Source organism: Phasianus colchicus, chromosome 5 (assembly GCF_987193195.1).
Source record: "Phasianus colchicus chromosome 5, bPhaCol1.hap1.1, whole genome shotgun sequence".
Classification (NCBI taxonomy): domain Eukaryota; kingdom Metazoa; phylum Chordata; class Aves; order Galliformes; family Phasianidae; genus Phasianus; species Phasianus colchicus.
In genome coordinates this window covers 15,827,431-15,845,733 of record NC_143440.1, presented here as the reverse complement: position 1 = coordinate 15,845,733, position 18,303 = coordinate 15,827,431, and the positions used below count along the sequence as shown (strand labels likewise).

The window sequence follows — 18,303 nt, the reverse complement described above, 5'->3', positions numbered from 1 at the left end:
GCCCCCTTAGACTTGTACTTATTCAGACTCATAAGGAGATCTTGGCTTTGCTCTGCTCTTACTTGCTCCCCTGAACTCCACCTGGAAGTTCAGGGACATGAGAGGCATGGGAAGTGTGAATGCCAGTGAAAACTGAGGCAAAGAACTTGCTGATAACCTCAGCCTTCTCTATGTCTGTTGAGGCTAGTTCTCCTTTCTCATTTATCAACGCTCTCTTTTGTCTGTCCCTTCTGACCAATGTATCTAAAGAACCTCTTCTTGTTATTTTTCATATGCTTTGCCTAGTTCAGTTTCACCTATGCCTTGGCTTTCCTGATCCCATCTATGCATCTCCATATTCTTCCCAAGAAGGATATGAATCATGGCTCCCTGACTTCTTCTCTTGGCCTTCTTGAAGATACGAGTGACATTTGCTTTCTTCCAGTCTTCAGACACTTCTTCAAATCACCACAATTGATCAGAGCTTATCAACAAGTGGCCTTGCAATGACATCCGCAACTTTCTTCAGCAGATGTGGGTGCATTCCACCAGGGCCCATGTACTTGTGAATGTTCAGTTTGCTTAAGTATTTGATCCTCTGCCACTAAATATACATCCTCCTTGCTCCAGCAAGGCCTCTGGAACCAGGGATTCCTGAAGCGCAGTCTTTCTAATGAAGGTTGAGGCAAGAACACATTCAGTACCTCAGCCTTTTGCATGTCCTGTGTAATCAAGTCATTCAGCAGTTGACCCACATTTTCCATAGTCTACCTTTTGACAGCAATGTACTTATAGAAGCCTTTCTTGTTTTCTTTTATTTGCCTAGCCAGATCCAATTCAATCTGGGCTTTGTCTTTCCTAACTTCATTTCTGTAAGCTTGAACAATATCTCATGCTCAATACACTTGATAATCTAGATCTTAGCCTGACTTAGTATTCTGGATCAAAATAGAGTCAGATTTCCTGAGGGAAAGGTATTGATCTGCAAGTTAAAATAATTATGCAAAGAACATGGGGTATGTGTAGTGGCAAGCCAGATTTCCAAGGATTCTGTTTATTTCTTGCCACCACTGTACCACTTCATAGCTATCAGCTAAAACATCTTCTTTCAGGTGCGTTGCTCCCTGTTTAGTCAGTCAGGAAAGAAGCTCATACTGATGTTATTCAAGTCACTTCCGATTACCTCTGACAGAGACAATACCATTTGTCTCTTGTGTTGCATAAAAGAAATGAAATGTATATTAGTACGTGCAGCATGAACACTGACTCTCATATTCAGCTCAATATATTTAATTTCCTTATAGGTTCACAGCACACAACCAGGAATAAAAGATTCTTCTATTTGCAATATATTTGCCAGCAAAGCCTTTCAGATAAAATCCTATCAGATAAAAACTACACAATCATTACAGAAACAAATGGATTTAACCATGTAGCACTTGACACCAGTGAAATTTCAGCTGAGTAAGAATTCCAGATTTTGAACCTCCAAGGTTATGGGCCATCTGGTTACTATCAAGAGAAAGCCTGGTATTTATTTTGGGTAAAATTAAGTGGGACATTTGTACTTTGTTCTACCACAACCTGACAAATTTCCTTTCACTTATCTGTCTACACAACACAGTTCTATAAATTAATTATTTATTAAAATATCATAGAAAATTTATAACTCACAAATAATATATTAGTAATAAGGTATTATAATAATACAATTAAATGTATCTGCAAATGTACATGTCTATATATAAATCTGGAACACTTACCTTAGAATTACAGAGATAATTGTCCTTTTTGATATCAAACCATTTTAGCTTTTTATAGAAAAGTTCTGGTCACAGTTCTAATCAGTTTTTCATTCATGATTTGGATAATGGCATTTCTTGATGATTCAAGATAGTCAACAGGTACACTGGAAAAATAGAACAGGCATCAAAATTATCCAGATAAACTGTAAAAGATATCTAAAATAAAGACCAGAACATAGAAATTATTTGAGCAGTAGACTTGGGGTTGGTAAAAGGATCTGCAATTGCAGAGAGAATTGGGTACCACAAACCAGCCAGGAAAGTGATGTACGGTTCGCTATAATTTCCAGTTAGCATGTAAGTAAAATAGCATCATGCCAAGCTCCATTCAGTTATTTCCTCTTTACCATAGAATAAATTTGAGACTGTTACACTTGCAAAGCACTATTGCACAATCTTATGTATATAAGCTACTAGGGATGTATACCGCAGCTTCATTATCCTTATTAGAAAAACTGCTAAATTAGACTTCGATCTGTAACTACCAGTGGTTCTTACCATGATTACATTTCCTGTCAACAACAATAGAGGTCAGAAATCACCATCAGTCTTACGGTTATCCTCAAATAATGCAGTCAAGGATATACTAGTGAGAACCAAAGTGTTGGGGACATGTGAAACAATTGCCAGTACAACTGTATAACTCTCTACATACATTATGAATTGTGAAGGTAAACCTTAGTATTTGTAGTAACCTACAAAATGTATAGAAACACATGATAAAAAAAAAACTGTTCATAATATCTTCAGATCAGTTTGGCCCTCTTGACTGCATTTTCAGATGGTGCTCTCCTAGCTCATTTTAACTAATGTTTCTGTACTCCTATGAAACGGTATGCCACATGCAAATCTCTTTTGGGACTGTGGCCAGAGCTTAAGACGCAACATTACTATTCTACCAGATACTTCCTTCTACTTCTCTTTCCTTCTCTCCCAAACTTCCCACGAGGGGTCATAGGAAAATTCTCAGGATGCCTGACAGAGCGTGTTCTGAGGCAGTGTATTTCCAATAAGTGTAGTCTTATTCTTTGTAGAATTGGTGACAAAAACAAAAAGCAATGTTGAGATCTTTATCTGGAGCTGTTTCTTCAAAGCAGAGTATCACAACATTTCTTTCCTGGTTTGAATCAGCATATGTCAAAAAGGCTGCCAACAACAGCATGGTTTCAGACTTCCAGCATTTCATTAAAACACTAGAGTTTTCACGTTACAGTATCTGGATCTGAGATTTAGAATACTTTTATTTTCAGGGAGTGTCAAGAGAGATTGAATTGTATACCCAGAGTATTGGCACTTAAAATCTTCATCAGTGCCAGAAGTAGGCTATTATAACGTTGTAGTACAGAAAATGTACAGAATTTACATCATGTTCTCCTGACAGTACTTACAAGTTCAGCTTGGAACAACTAGGTAATAATGAGGGAAACTGATCACAGAAGGAAAATACCTTGAATTTCCTCAGCTAGATTAATCAGTGCAAATATAAGGAACTAATACGAGCCATCTGCTTCAAATTAGGATCTAGCTTCATGGAACAAGGCAGTCAAACCCACTTTAGCAAGTCTTGACATCAGTCTTTTAGCAAACTGCTTTAGTACCACTCAGCAGTGCAACTCTTCAATGGCTGATGAATGTATGTTTCTTCACCTTGACTGTTCCTTGAGAAAAATAAGATTGTGTTTCAGCAATGTTGCATTTATAACAACCAAAACAGCTTATCAACAGATGGAGACAACTGTCTGCAATCAGGAATCTTTGAGTCAAGGGACATTGGCTTAAAAAACATGCCTGAAATCAAATGTAAATTGGTAATAGATACAAAACAAAACAAAGGATAAAAGAATGTATGAGGATGTAGTCTGGTTCAATAAAAACTATCACAGTGATCTCTGATGGCTTTACATCTTTGAGCCTTGAAATGGATGTTCTGAATATCATTGGAAGAGTGTGGTTCAAGTTTAGTTTTGCACAGCTCCACTGAGTTCTGCTAAAATGTTTTGAAAGTACACCAGCACAGAAGACCTGAGTTTCCTGGAGTCTTGAATTCAATCCAAAAACTGTAAGAAAAGAAAGTGCTCTCCACCTGTTTGCATGAATGATTCAGAGAAAACAAATGAGCATACAAAGGAGTTCCAAAATTGCAGGATCCACACCATAAAAGCAAACTTACTTTTCCTGTTTCTCTTCTTGTTGGCCAGAAAGAGAACAGAGATGGACAGCTTTCCGGATTGCAATTGTTTCAGAAAGCTTAAGAGCTCACTGTCTACTATGAAACATACAGCAATATTTTCTCTCTCTTCCTGGGAATTGTAGTAGACTTATTTTTTCCTACTTGTAATGACAGAAAAAATGATTCCTCATTTTCTCTATCAAAAATGTTATTGCATTGATAAAGATAATAATGGAAGACAACCCTTTGTGTCAATATTAATCTGAGATAAACATTATTAAAAAGTCTAATCCACTTTCAATTTCAAGAAAAGTCAGCCTCTTACTAAAGTCTGCTCTGTAGACATTTTCATGAACTTCTAATAAATTCCATTATGGACAGGCTTTCTTCAGCTATTTGATGTTCACTGAAAAGAAATTGTAAGGTATTATCAGTTAAGATCTGCATTTGATGCATTACTGCATGTTTTATTTGCTCTAATACAGGTTCTGTACTTGTAGTGTGCAGAAATTTCCAGAAGCACCATAGCAATATTCCCATTTTACTAAGATGGGAAAGTATAGCAGTGTTGATCTTAGTTTGAATAAACAATTAAAAACTTGCTTCCACAAAACTACTTTACTCAACATAAAAGATTAGTTCTTTCAGCAATAAGTAATATCTGCTATTATTTCAGTCATGAAATTGAAACATACACAAATGATATATTTCAGTGAAGTAGTTAAATACATTCTAGCACAAACTATCCTAGTTTCATCTCATACTATATCATAAAAAGATGGGAAAAAAACATTGAAGGCACATAGAGAGATATTTCCCTAAAGCTAGCTGTGGGGCAATATAAACAAGAGATAAATATGCTTTGTTATAGCGTACAAAAAGGAATCATAGTTCTTCTGTTCTGTAGCTGTATAATGGCTCCACTCCGTAAGCATGTATCAGAACTAAATACACACAGAGTAAGTCTTAAGATAACGTAATGCAGGAGAAAAGTATCAGGAAGATAAAAAAGACAAAAAAATTCCACATATTTCTCCTAACCACAATGATTACTATATCAACAGACAGATGAGATATGGAAGAAAATCAAGTATTTGAGAACCTGGAGAATAAAATGAAAAGGTATATCTATCCTCTAGGAAGTAAGTAATTTATTATGAAAATTAGATGAATTTGACAGTCTCTAAGGAATCTAGAAATGCTGTTGTTTCAATTTTTAGGGTGACCACAAACAGTTTGTAATTCATTCTTCTTTCCTAATTAGCAGCTCACCAAGCCTCCCATTAGCTCTGAAGGGCTTCTCTCAGTTCACCTGATTAACAATAATGCAGACTCTGCCTTCATTCAGTCGGAAATACTTACAGCATTCAAAGGAGCTGAAGTTATACTGCCAAAAATAGACAATGGGGATAGCAATCACTACCAGCTTACACCATCCTTACACCATATTCCTGCTGAAGACTGACAGTCATGTTGTTATTGATAAAGCTAGCCTGATTATAAGAATAGAAAAAGCAGGTTCATTTACTCATCCATCTTTGTCAGGCATTTCAGGTCATGGGAAACAAATTCACTCAATGCTGCTCTGAAATAAAAAATGTGAACATGGAATACCAGTTTTCGTTTACTTGCAGCAACAAATCAAAGCAGATAAGGATTTTCATAGTTTTCTGAACAATAAAACCCAAAACTGTCAGTAGACAATTCACCCAGTGACGTATTTAATGTTCAATACACTGCAAGTCTAGCTGTTCACGTTTGACAGCATTTTTGTTTTATATCATACTTCGTCATTCCAAAACGATAAGCATGCTGACAGCTTACCTTAGCAAAACATGCACACCAATTAGTCACCTCCATGATGCGTATTTGGAGAAAATATCAAAAAACCACAGACTATGATAAGTGACAGCAGAGAAATGAGGATTTCTCATGAGAAATTTTCCTCAACTTACTCAGACTCACTGGGAAAGTATTGTCTATATGAATAAAGGCTGCAGACTATCTCAAGCTGCAACATGCCATCTTTGTGCATACGCAATATTACATAACCTACCTACATAACACGATCAGACCTCACAATTCTCCAGAGGGTCTCTATTTCACTGAATGCACAGCATGAACCTGCGCTAGGGAGGATGAAGCCGGACTTGAGTCTGAATGTGTGAATGTGATGGTTTGCCACAGACATCCCAATATTGCCTGAAGAAGCTGACTCTTGAGAAATGAACGTGGCAAGCAGATATTGCCATATAGGAAGAAAATTTTAGATATACTGAAAAGATGGCATGGGGCAAGATCCTCAGATATTTCTCATAACCCCACAAAAATACGTAAGTGAAGCCAATAAAGTAAACTAAACAAACCTGCTGGCTCAATATTGTTGCTGACAATCCAGTGACAAATAGTGACAAATGCAGTCTCATTGTCTGAGACTCTCCTAACATCCTGCTGCCAAAATAAGCTATTAAGGAGGAAAAAGAGAGGAACTTTCATGAGTGCAAAAGAACAGGCGTTTTATAGAAGGTATGAAATTGAAAAAAAATCAAAAAAAGAGGGAAACCTTGGCAACTTGGGAAGCAGTTGTATAATTCATTGTATCAATACAGATAATGTATATGTAAGCACATATAATGGTAAAGCTGTATGTGCATATATATATGCATATAAATTTATATATCCAGTTTTTACAAAGTGCGCTCCTTCTAGTATTGCAAACATATCAGAATGATGTTCACCAGTTCCAATACATACTTTTTCGAGGTTGTGCATCACTACTGCTCCTTCCAGGGTTTTGTGCTGCTCAACTCAGCCATTCCTTTCACCAACTTGCATTTGTACTAGTCATTCTGCTTATTTCTCTATTTCTACTGAGACTGTAAACATTACCACTGCTTCAAAAGGCTGATTTTTTTTTCTTTTTCAGACACAGCAGAGTCATCCAGCTTTCAGTGGTTTTCAGCACTGTCACTACAAGCATATAGACCTGTTCTGAGATATCAGCTCAGGTCCAAAGCACAACGCTGTAGTGTCAGTGGCTCAGAAAAAGTCAAAATCACTTAGCTTCAACTTCATGCCCCTGTTTAGTACTATAAATTTATCTTGGCTGTTGTTAGCAGTAGGATGTCTGCAACACGCACCACCACACAATGTAAACCTGTCCTCAAGCATGTGTGTACACAGGCAGATTCTAGTCTATAAAGTCAATTGCAAATATCAATATGCACAGTTGTAATGTTTGTGTTTACAAGCTGTAAAGAGGATTACGTGTTGATCCCCTCTATACATAGAGATATCCTGGATGTTTGCAGATGACATGACAACCTTACTGTCATTTATTTTCATACTCCTCTTGATGCAGGATGCACATTGTTTTTTCTACAACTCCTTCTATTACTCAGTGAAGTGTAGGGATTTTTTGGTAAAGAATTAAACTTAAGTACAGAAGAAGAATATAGTTTGAAAGATTTCCTGCTTTGTTTCCTTGTTGCAGAACTTAAAATTGAAGTGACTGAATGAGGGAAATACTGAAAAGAGCAAGGACAATATAATCAGGCTGCTTGAGTGCCATAAACTTCATTTGTGATATGAGCAAAAGATTTGTATCAAATTATAGTCATGATTCTTAATTGTACTTTCTTCTTTTTCTGGATTATTAGTTTGAAACACTGAGACAGAACGTGCAGAAATGCTGAGCATTCAGCTACTACCAAAACCAATGCGAGCCATGCCACATGGTACATAATGCCAAGTACTCTGAAAAAAGATACTAAGTTGTCTTCAACCATGCACCCAAACTTAGTAGTACTACTGACCATACTTCAGTTGCATTTCTTTATCCGCCAGAATTTTGTGAAAGCATACTTGGTAATTACAATTCGTGAAGAAGTCAGTTGCTAGAGTGATAGCACTGCAGAGAATCATTTTAGGAAATCGGTCATTCTGTTACCAGGGAAGGGTGTGAATAGGAACCAGCAATCAAGATCTGGTCTAGTACTAAGTATAAACAAAATGCAGCATTGCTGTTCGTTAACCAGGAAGCAGAAATCACAGAGGTTCAGCTGTGCAAGAGTCTTCTGGAAAAGTCATGTGCCATTATATAACACGTATTTTATTAGAAAACTTAATACTACATCACAGATCATTTGTCCAACAGAGAAGAACCTGTTAGGCTAAGTCTAAATTCTTGCATTTTCTGATTTTGAATAATTACAATTGCAGATCATAGCTACATAAATCTCCAAGAACAATGTTGCTAGCATAATCTTATATCCTATACTTCTGGACAGATGGTAAGTAACATTAAAAATGTCTGCATTAAAAACTGCATTCTGGACACCTTCATGGAAACTCTGCCATAAAAAAATCATGGGCACTGAACAGCACAGTGGATTCAAAGAACTACCCAAGTGGATAAATGGGGCTTGATTTCAGATAACAAGCACACAAAAGGCACTAAGTGATTTGTCTTTGCAGAAAATAACTTTTTTTTCCCCCTCTTTTCCTGTTTTAAAGAAGCACTTCTGTATTTCATCATGCCTATCAGCATGTCATAACTCCAAGCAAGAAACACAAACATTAAACTGTTTTCTACACAGTAAATAAGATTTTCTTAATGTCCAGCTGGATTCTCCCAGGCTCCTGAATGACATCTTTCTCCATTTTTCATGCATTGTAGGAGACAAAAAAAAAGCAGGACAAATTTGGTGAAAGCAAAAGTTAGGAGGAGAGTGGGTATGTCAAGAAGAGGAAGATAAAGGATACTAGAGGAAGAAGAAAGGAAGATTGAAGAGCAGTATTAATTCAAAGTAGAGCTGATCTGAAGAACTAGCTGGCAGAAGCAGCCAGTCACTAGAAGGGTTATTCTGTATGCAAAAATCCTGGGAGTGACAACCTGGATTTATGGAAAAGGTGTGAAGAAAGGAATGAACTAAAACAGTGCTGTTCCACCTCTGAATGCCTCATGACAAGAAAAACACCTCTAATAGTTACTAGCAAGGTTACTCTGGGAACTTGTGGCAATGTCACATTATTGTGCTAATGCTAACATTATTGTTCACTTGATCTAACCAACATCAGTCAGGGTATTTCAGATCTCTCCCAGAAAATGATGTTTAGTTACTTTATGAGCAGAAATCTATTTGAAGTGTACAGTGTTTGTTTTCTCTTTCCTTGAATAGGAGGAATTAAAAAATATTCTTCCACGTTGCCTATGTAAGTCTATTGAATGAATGGAGGTGAAATACAACTTAAAGAGGAAGTATTCATTTGAATAATTAGTAATACTACTAAATTAATTTATCATAAGTATTTGGAAATTATTTTCACAAGTCTCATATATTTTGATACATTTCATTATAATTTCTGAAAAGTCTCAGTACCAGATAATGAAAGTTAACTTGGCAAGAAGTAATCATTTAAGAGTGTGGGAATAATGTGATCCGTAACAAAAAACACAGATAAATGCAAATGCTTCTGATGGTGTTTTAAAGGTCAAAATAATCAAATTTAAGTATAAATTTGTTCAGGCCTTGTTTATGATAGCTTACAAAGGGAATAATCAGTAGTGACAAATCTGGGGCTTCAGAGAGGTCATAACACTTCTCCGAACATGCAGGAAATGTTAACCTGCGTATTTAAAACCACAGCATAGCAACTGTTGATATTAATTGATTTTTCAGTGGTAGCAACATAATGATTCATAAAGCATATTTTCCCTCTCACTGTGATGTGTAACTTCATCAGAATCACTTAATAAGCTTACGTTTGTTAGCCAAATGAGTTTACCTTGTTTTCTCCTTTCATCATGACTTCCATTATGCACCAGCTACTCTGTTAAAATTTTTATTTTTGAGCTATTCATCTTGGTATCTTCATAATAACTGAGATGGTAACATTTCCCTTAATTTTGAACTGCATCTATTTCCATATGTGCAAGTATTTTGTAGCCATCTTCTTTTCCTCATTCAGATAATACTAAGATAATTCTACACTGATGTATATGTCACTGAAATTGCCACTAATGACTGAAAGTGACCAATTCTTTTCAACACTTTCAACTTTAGTTACGTCACTTTTATTTGTAATTTTAAAATATTTGATAAACATAGGATCATTTCTTGCTTCTTTCTATGACTTAAAAAAGAAAAAATGCCTTTTTTCCCTTCTTAATTATGAAGTTAATTATTCAAATATAATTGCTCCCAGAGAGAAAACAGTATATATATATATATATATATTTTTTTTTTTTTCAGAAAAAAAGTGGGTTACAAGGAATCTAAAATGACCATTTTGTCCTTTCCCCTGCCCCACTATACTACCAGCTATACTGAACCATCCTCAGGCAGGTGTCAATCTAACCTGCTCTTAAACAACACGAGTGATGGAAATCCAACAGTCTTCTCAAACAACCTCTCAAACATGTGCTTCACCACACATGTAAAAAGAACTTATTTTCCCCATTGTCTAACCCAAAAGCCACTCCCAGCTTTTCACCTTATTACATCTTGTCCTGTTCTCAGTGAATATGGAAAACATCTTAGTACTTTCTTCTTTAAAGAACTGTTCAGTCCATCCCTCTTCTGAAAAAATGTTTATCCACAGCCCAGGAAAAAACATTCTAAAAAGTTGCTCACTATTGTAATATATCTTTAAAATTGTATTTTAACATATTCACAAAACTTTGTTCATTCTCTCATTGTTCCTAAAACACTGACCATTACAAAGGATATTCCTGTAAATTAGCCTTTTTGTGTCTCTTGGTAAAGCAATAATCAATAATACATCTATTTTAATTGTTAAATATATATTTTTTTTTACTCTAAAATTCAATTTATCATGGCGAGATCATGTTTACAAAGAGGAGAAACTGCTGAACTATCAATAAAATTACATATGTGAGAAGAACTAATATTCAAGAAAGGATTCATTCTACCAATGGTCCAAAGCTGAAAGATTTTCACTATGTAGTCCTGCAGATAAATGCTGACTTTTGGCTTTTGACACTTCCCATTTTCACAAGCAAAGTAACTGCATATACAGGTGCAAACTCATAAAAATTTGTGTCAGATTGGACTTCAGTTTTTTGAGAAGTTGGAATCTTTAAATATAAGGAGGAAAATTATAAAACTATGGAGTTATTCATTCCAAGGACCTGCTCAAACGTCACTCAGATATCCCTTAAATTACATCTAACTTACAATACTAACAATTTTGGAGGACTAAGTCCGTGCAAGAATTTTTCCTGTTCACCTCTTGACATTTCATCTGCAAGACTTGTAGAAAGAAGACTCCTCCTAGAGTGCAAATACCATAGGGAAGTCAGAGCATCCTCTATTTACCTGTGCACCTGCAAAGGAAAAGTAAAACGTCTGAAGCCCCACCTTTTAAGGACCTTGTGAAGCAATCTGGGAGCTGAGCCAAAACTTGCTCTCTCACTATATAAAACTCAGGAGCAGACCAGTACTTTCTCAGAGGCAGGTTGTTCGGTAGTTTCTACCGGACTTCCAGAAGATGGGCACAGGTAGTGGGACACAAATACCACTATGGATATCAATACTAGCACTTGCCTACATACAGATCAAAGGTAGGAGGATTTACTTGCTTGGCATTTTTACGATTTTAAAGAATTTATGACCTGCTTCAGAGTTTGAAACTTTTTTTTTTTGGCTTTGCAGAGCTAATGTATACCTTTATGCAAAATTTTCTTCTCAGTTACAAATATTTTCCTTCCTAAAAAGATGAAATCAAGTGTCTTCAATGTTCATATTCTAGTTAATGTTCTTAACACATTTTCTCCATTTGAAATCTGAAATAATTCATATTTCTACCACTGTACCTCAAGACTGGCGTTTAACTTCTGATATGAGCCTTTGAAACTATATCTTTTATAAACACACAAACCAAGAGGTGCAAAAACACATTTAAGAAAGAACAAACTAGTGGAATCTGTTTGCATTATCAAATACTTTTTTGTTGTTGCTTTATTTTATAATACGGTAGAGATTTTTCTTGAAAAATATTGCACATTATATTTTAAATGTCATTTATCCTTAAGCATGAGATTGTACAAAAGCTTAAAGCAGATGTTTGTTTCTTCAGGGTGAAAAACAAATAGATTTGCCTTAAATATTATAGAAAAGCACTTACTACTCACAGATGAGTAGAAATCTTTCCTATTCATATTCCACCTGTCAATGTCCTTTAAAGATCAAGATGACAGTGTTAGTTTCTAGTGTGTTTTAGCTTCAGATGTAAATCCTTGTGAATTACTTTATATTTTTCCAGCAGCAGATAATTCCACACTAACTTATGTTAAAAAGTAGTGCTGCTTAAGAATAGCCCATCAGAAGGCTAACTGTAGTATTACCATACAATGCAATGGAAATGGGAAACTGTGAAGCATGTGGCACTAGACAGTGTTGGAGCCACACTAGGCATGGAAAAAGAAGAAAAAGCACTCTAAGGATAGGGAATGGAGGAGAGGAACCCAGAAGCACTGACTGGTTCACATCTCCAAAAAGGGTACAACACATCCTTCCAACCCTAGCTGCAGATTCCCAGCTGATGCAAGAAGGAAGGAATTTATGGAGCTTCCTTCAGCTCTGATTTCAGTATTAGCCCCTCTAGTGGTGCTACTCATGGACTGCCCTGTGTGGGACACAGCAAACAGTTGGCCTGGCCTGCCTTTGTAGTTTTCTCCAGCTTCCGTGGCTTCCCCTGCAACCTGCCCTGTATCTGACAAACTCTCAACAAGTTAAAATGTCTCTTGGGCCTTACAGATTTTGTGTGTATCCCTACTTTGAAGCTGAAGGGGAATGGACTAAAAAAACAGTTTCACAGCTGGGAAGAGAAAGCTCTGTTTGGGGGCCTATTTCTTTCTGTGTGGCTTGTGGGTTTATTTTTCTTTTGCTGCTTATTATAAAAAGTGTTTGAAACAGTAAAATAAATAGTAACTTTGGCTTTCAGTAAGAATATAGAGATTGCTCCTCCACTTCAAAAATGGGTTAGTCCTGTAATAAACTGAACTATTTTTAAAGCCCTTTAGATAGACAAAGGCTTTTACTTATGACTAACGGACATAACAATCATAAAATAGAAAATTAATTAATTTATCTGAAAAATGTAACAAAGTATTGGGGTGATATTACAACAATTAATAGAATAAGAATCTGCTCAAATTCTCAATAGCACATTTTCGATAGCTTCCTTTTGCAGTAGTACTTGATTAGTCTGCAGAAAAAAAAATAGTTCAAGGAGGGGTATAAGGCCACCATGGTTGCATGGAACACAGGTCCTGATATAAGTCTGGCCCCCAGGAACAAACATAGCTTTGCCAATTTTTACATACTGATTTATGCAAGTTTAAACAAATGTAATTAAAAAAAATGAAGGAACTCATGTAAATTAAACATTAACACTTTCCTTTTTCACTCTCCTTGGTGCAGTTCAAGCTCAGGGCAATGAGCAACAATCACAATCGAACTATGACTCTCCATCATTCCTGCAGCGACAAAATAGTAAGTACTTTTATGCTGACATATTTCTAATATTTTATCCCAAGTTAAACTGATAAAAATCCAGATTCATTGGTCCAGAATGGCTTAAACCCACTTTCCCCTTACAAATAAATGAGCAAACAAATAAATAAATCAAATAGAGAGAGAAAAATCTGTCTACAATATATCCAAGTCCCAGCAGTTCCTGGGAGAACTAACTTCTTTTGAGATCTAGCCCTGTAGATCTGGTCAACTGACGTGATACAGTTATCTAATCTTTAACTTCATGAAAGGTACATACTTTCTATCAAAAAGTGTATTTTCAGAAGGGGGTGTGTATACATACATATCACCAAGGTATTTGATAGAAGGCAATAAAAGATACATTTTTTATGCTGTGTCAATATGATCGCATCACTCACAAGTGAGAATAACAGAACTGTAACTGCCTTAAAGATTAGAATGATTAAGCACTAAATCATCATGTATGCAAAACAGTTTTATGACACATACTGGAACACAGTGACAATATACAGCAAAACAAGTGTGAAAAGATGAAATACCAATTGGTGTATTGATGATGACATGTTGCAGTAATTAACCACTTAGCCTGCACTGCTATTGGCAATTTCTGATGTCACTATCTGGGAATTTTAAAAAAATGTACTAAACACAAACTGGAAGTATATTTCAAATTATTTCATAAGAGTGCATTCAGTTATTGGAATAGATTATCAAATAAGGTAGTATATGTTCTTTCCCTTAAAATCCTTATATCAGGACTTAACCAAACTACATTTCTAAAATTATGGATTTGTCTTAGTGTTGTTTTAGTCTAAACACATAAGTCAGTTGCTAATATTCCACAGCCTACAATTTGAAAGTCGTCATGTTCTACAATTTTATACTGTCAAGGGAGAAACTGCAGCAAATCCTCAAACTCTGATGTAAAGAAAATATATAGTAAATTCTCTAAGTATTCTATCCCCTTCATAGCTGGAGCTATAGAGAAAACATTGGATTTGGACATAGAAAATTTAAGGCAGGATCCTATGAACAGAAGTCTTTGCATGAAGAGCAAATGATTAAAGCTTTACAGAATTTAAACAGCTTTTCTTTTAGGGAAAGCAAATAAAAAAACCTGCTCACAGCTGGTTATGCAAAGTTCCATCCTCACCAGAGAGAAAGAGACTAGGTTCAGAAAAAAATAGCTGTTGCTTTTCATCCTCTACGGTCCTTCAGTAGCCTTCTGCTTCTAAGTGTACTGACAGACAAAGGCTCAGATCTAAGGATTACATTGCTGCTTTTGAGCTCAGATTAGCAAGGCCAGCGTCAGTCTTGAATAAATAATGGCAATAATAACTATAGCCAAAGAGCACTGTCTTTGAGATTTGGATGCTAGTGAAACACATGGAAAGACAGAATACAGAGCACTGCATGAAAAGCAACAATAAAACCTTGTGGAAATTCTCACTACAATGTAACTAGTACCAGGAAACGTTATATCACTAAAGAAACTTAAGCAATCTCTAGCCATTTTTCAGAATTTCTCATGAGATTAAACATGACTTTTTATTTTGTCCTAGATCTTTCACCAGTTTCCAAATCCCATGGAGTGACGATCATCCCACCTCTTCAAAACACATTAAAAGTAAAGGGTGAGTGCAAGAGATGTCATGGCTCAGATATGCATACATTTTTACCACACAAAACCTGAATTGAACTAACAAATTCAAAAATTGTATAAGATCCTTCAGCCTCATAAAATAAAAAACAAACTAGAAAAATAATCAATTAATCACGTAATAGGGATAATCTACAAACAGCATGACCTCTAGCCTATATTTTATTAATACGATGAAACTGGGGAAAAATATTATATATGAAATACTAGGATAAATCACACACACTATTTCCAGTAAGGTATGTTAAATGTGTTCAAAACACTGGTGAGATATCTCACCAACGGAACTAAATGGAGGGTATCTACAGAAAATTGCAGAAAATTCTGATGGCTCATTTTGAATCCGCAGCTGGCAACCCCTCTCACAATGGCCGTGTATGCAGTACCTGGGGTAACTTCCATTTCAAGAACTTTGATGGGGACATCTTTTACTTCCCTGGGGTCTGCAATTACATCTTTGCATCCAACTGCAAATCTCCCTATGAGGACTTCAATATCCAGATTAGGCGCACCATTGTGGAAAATGCTACTGTGATCACTCACGTCATCATGAGGCTGGAAGGAGCAGTGGTTGAATTGAACCGCACCTCTGTCCTGGTCAATGGCAAACAGTATGTTCACATCTTCTACTATGAACTGAAATTGTTGGAACTGCTATCACTCCCTGAAGGCTCTTTGAGCAAGCATCCCTGTTCTTCATCTGATCTGATACTGCTCCCAGCCAGCTGAAGGGCTCTGGTCCTTCCTGAGGCAACAACAAAAATTAGAGTGCCTGACAGTGAGCTACATGCAACTTCTGCAGATTATCCTTGTGTTCAGAGGAGCTATATCCCAGATGCAGCTCCATTCCAACAATTGTCTATGTATGATTGTATAAGCTGGATTCAGCCAAAGTATTAGGTCTTTCCACCCTATAAGTTTCTACCTGTCATTAATTCTACCAGATAGAAGCCCGATGAGGAATTTCTTATTCTTCCTGTACTTGTACTGAGAAATGCAGTTAAACACACTGCAATTACAGATTGCACCTGAGCTCATTTTAAATAAGCTAATCTGGGAACCTCCTACTCTTGAAGAAATGGTAGCACTGACTTTGGCAAAAGGTGTAAAACCTGTCCAAATGTTTGGGTAAATATTTGGACAGCTATCTCAGTGATCTGTGTATTATGGCAACTACTTAGCAAGCTAGACTAAAGGTTATTTTGGATACAGCTTTACAAATGGCACTCATGTCACAGAAAGCCTAAAGAGTCTATCCCTTCATTATCAAGGGCTTAAAGGAATATTCAGCAATATTCTGAAGCATACTGTCTGCAAAACAGAATATCCCAGCACTTTTTTTTTGATCAATGTAACTGAAGACATGCCAACATTTTACCTTTAACAGAAATAAGCAAAAGGAACAGCAGGGAAAGCAAGGCTGATCCATTGCAGACAAAAAAAAAAACAATCAAAATAGCCAAATGTTAACAAATCTGAGCTGTCTGTATTTAGTTATTGCTCTGGCTAATTTCCTCATCTTTGTGTACTGAAGCTTCTCAAAAAAGTGAGAATTGGTATCAATTTGCACTCTCAATGGATATTCTGTCTTTACTCCCACTGAATTATGGTGATCTTTTCCCAGGATTCAGATGCCCTACAGCCATATGGGAATCTTGATAGAGAGAAGCAACAACTATTTGAAAGTTTCTGCTAAGTTAGGACTGACCTTCCTCTGGAATGAAGAGGATGCCCTTCTGGTAAGAAAGTATCCAAAATGTGACAGAAAACCTGTAATTAGAAGAAAGTTCATTTAAATTTTTGCACTCTTAAATAGTCAAGCAGACATTAATTCTTTATGGATTTGTATCTATGTTTAGTATGGATACAAATCTATATACCAGCCTTTTCTTGGTTTTACTTTTTTTTTTTTTTTTTACCATTGAGAATAATATACACCCATATGATAGTGGTGACACATCACAGTGAAATACTCAGATACCAGACCTGGCAGTGCTCAGATGTTCACAGTCCAAAGCCTAGACTAAGATGAAGTTTTTCATGGTGGTCACTGACCTTCTACATTTTATAGTCTACACCAGAACACACACATCAAATTTTGATTACATAAGGACACTGTTTCTAACCATCAGGGTTGACATTACGGTGAACCAATTTCTTTTAGGTGGAACTAGATAAGAAATATGCCAACCAAACTTGTGGACTCTGTGGGGACTTCAATGGAATTCCAACTAACAACGAGTTTATTTCACAGAGTAAGTAATAAATAGCATTATTACATCTTGAAACTTTTTCCCTCATTTTAGCAGTATAGGATGTGGGTTGTATTAAGTGCAAAACTAATGATACATCTTCTAGTCAGTATTTTTAAGATATCAGTTTTAACAAGTCATAGAGTCACAGCTTTTAGATGTATTCAGGTGTTTCCACCACTGTTAGATCTTTTAAAACAATGTAGCCTTCTACTTTTTTTCAGTTGTTAGGCTGCAGACCCTTACATGCCTTCACCTCCTTTTGCCTATCACTATAGTGATATTATTTGGTAATCACTGTTTTTGATGGGTAGGATCTCAAAAGAAAACACCTCCATGCAGAAGCTAGTAAAGCAGTAAATATTCTGATACTTTGCCTATTTTATACAGATGCAAAACTGACTGCTGTACAGTTTGGGAATAGGCAGAAGATAGATGGACCCACAGAGCAGTGTGATGATCCTATTCCTTCTGCTGTTCTGATGAACTGCTCATCTGAATTTGTAAGAACCTCTCTTTCAGAATTCCCCCCCCAGAGTAACATACGTTATCCTTTTCTGTCTTTGGAGAATATCTGCTAAGATAGGTAAAAATACAGCATGAGTATGGCCAGACATGGGTCTGGAAGAAAAAGATTCCCAAATTTAGTATTCTTCACTGATGTGAATGCAAAAGAAAAAAATTACATGAGTTCAATAGAAGACTGGACATTTTAAAATGAAAAAGCAATTTACTGAAGATGTCTAAACACAAGGAAACTATACAATGCTTACAGAGTCACCTGAGAAAGTAACTCAACATATGGGAACCATCAAGTCCCACGAGTCCTATTGCGATATGTTTTTCTAAGCTTCTAAATAGATCTTTCCTTAAACATTTGCCTATGGCTACTGTTGGACAGTGTTTTGGACCGGAT

The 18,303-nt window shown here is 36.1% G+C and overlaps 1 protein-coding gene across 1 annotated transcript in view; it reads left to right on the top strand.

The window, feature by feature from the left end:
- Positions 1-11,357: 11,357 nt before the first annotated feature.
- Positions 11,358-18,303, top strand: part of MUC5AC (mucin 5AC, oligomeric mucus/gel-forming) — a 50,621-nt gene continuing 43,675 nt past the window's right edge. Inside the window, 7 exon segments of the mRNA XM_090140621.1 lie at positions 11,358-11,539; positions 13,401-13,472; positions 15,050-15,109; positions 15,485-15,746; positions 16,760-16,874; positions 17,300-17,390; positions 17,778-17,890. Coding sequence (XP_089996747.1) covers positions 11,467-11,539; positions 13,401-13,472; positions 15,050-15,109; positions 15,485-15,746; positions 16,760-16,874; positions 17,300-17,390; positions 17,778-17,890 — 786 coding nt within the window. The 5' untranslated portion in view covers positions 11,358-11,466.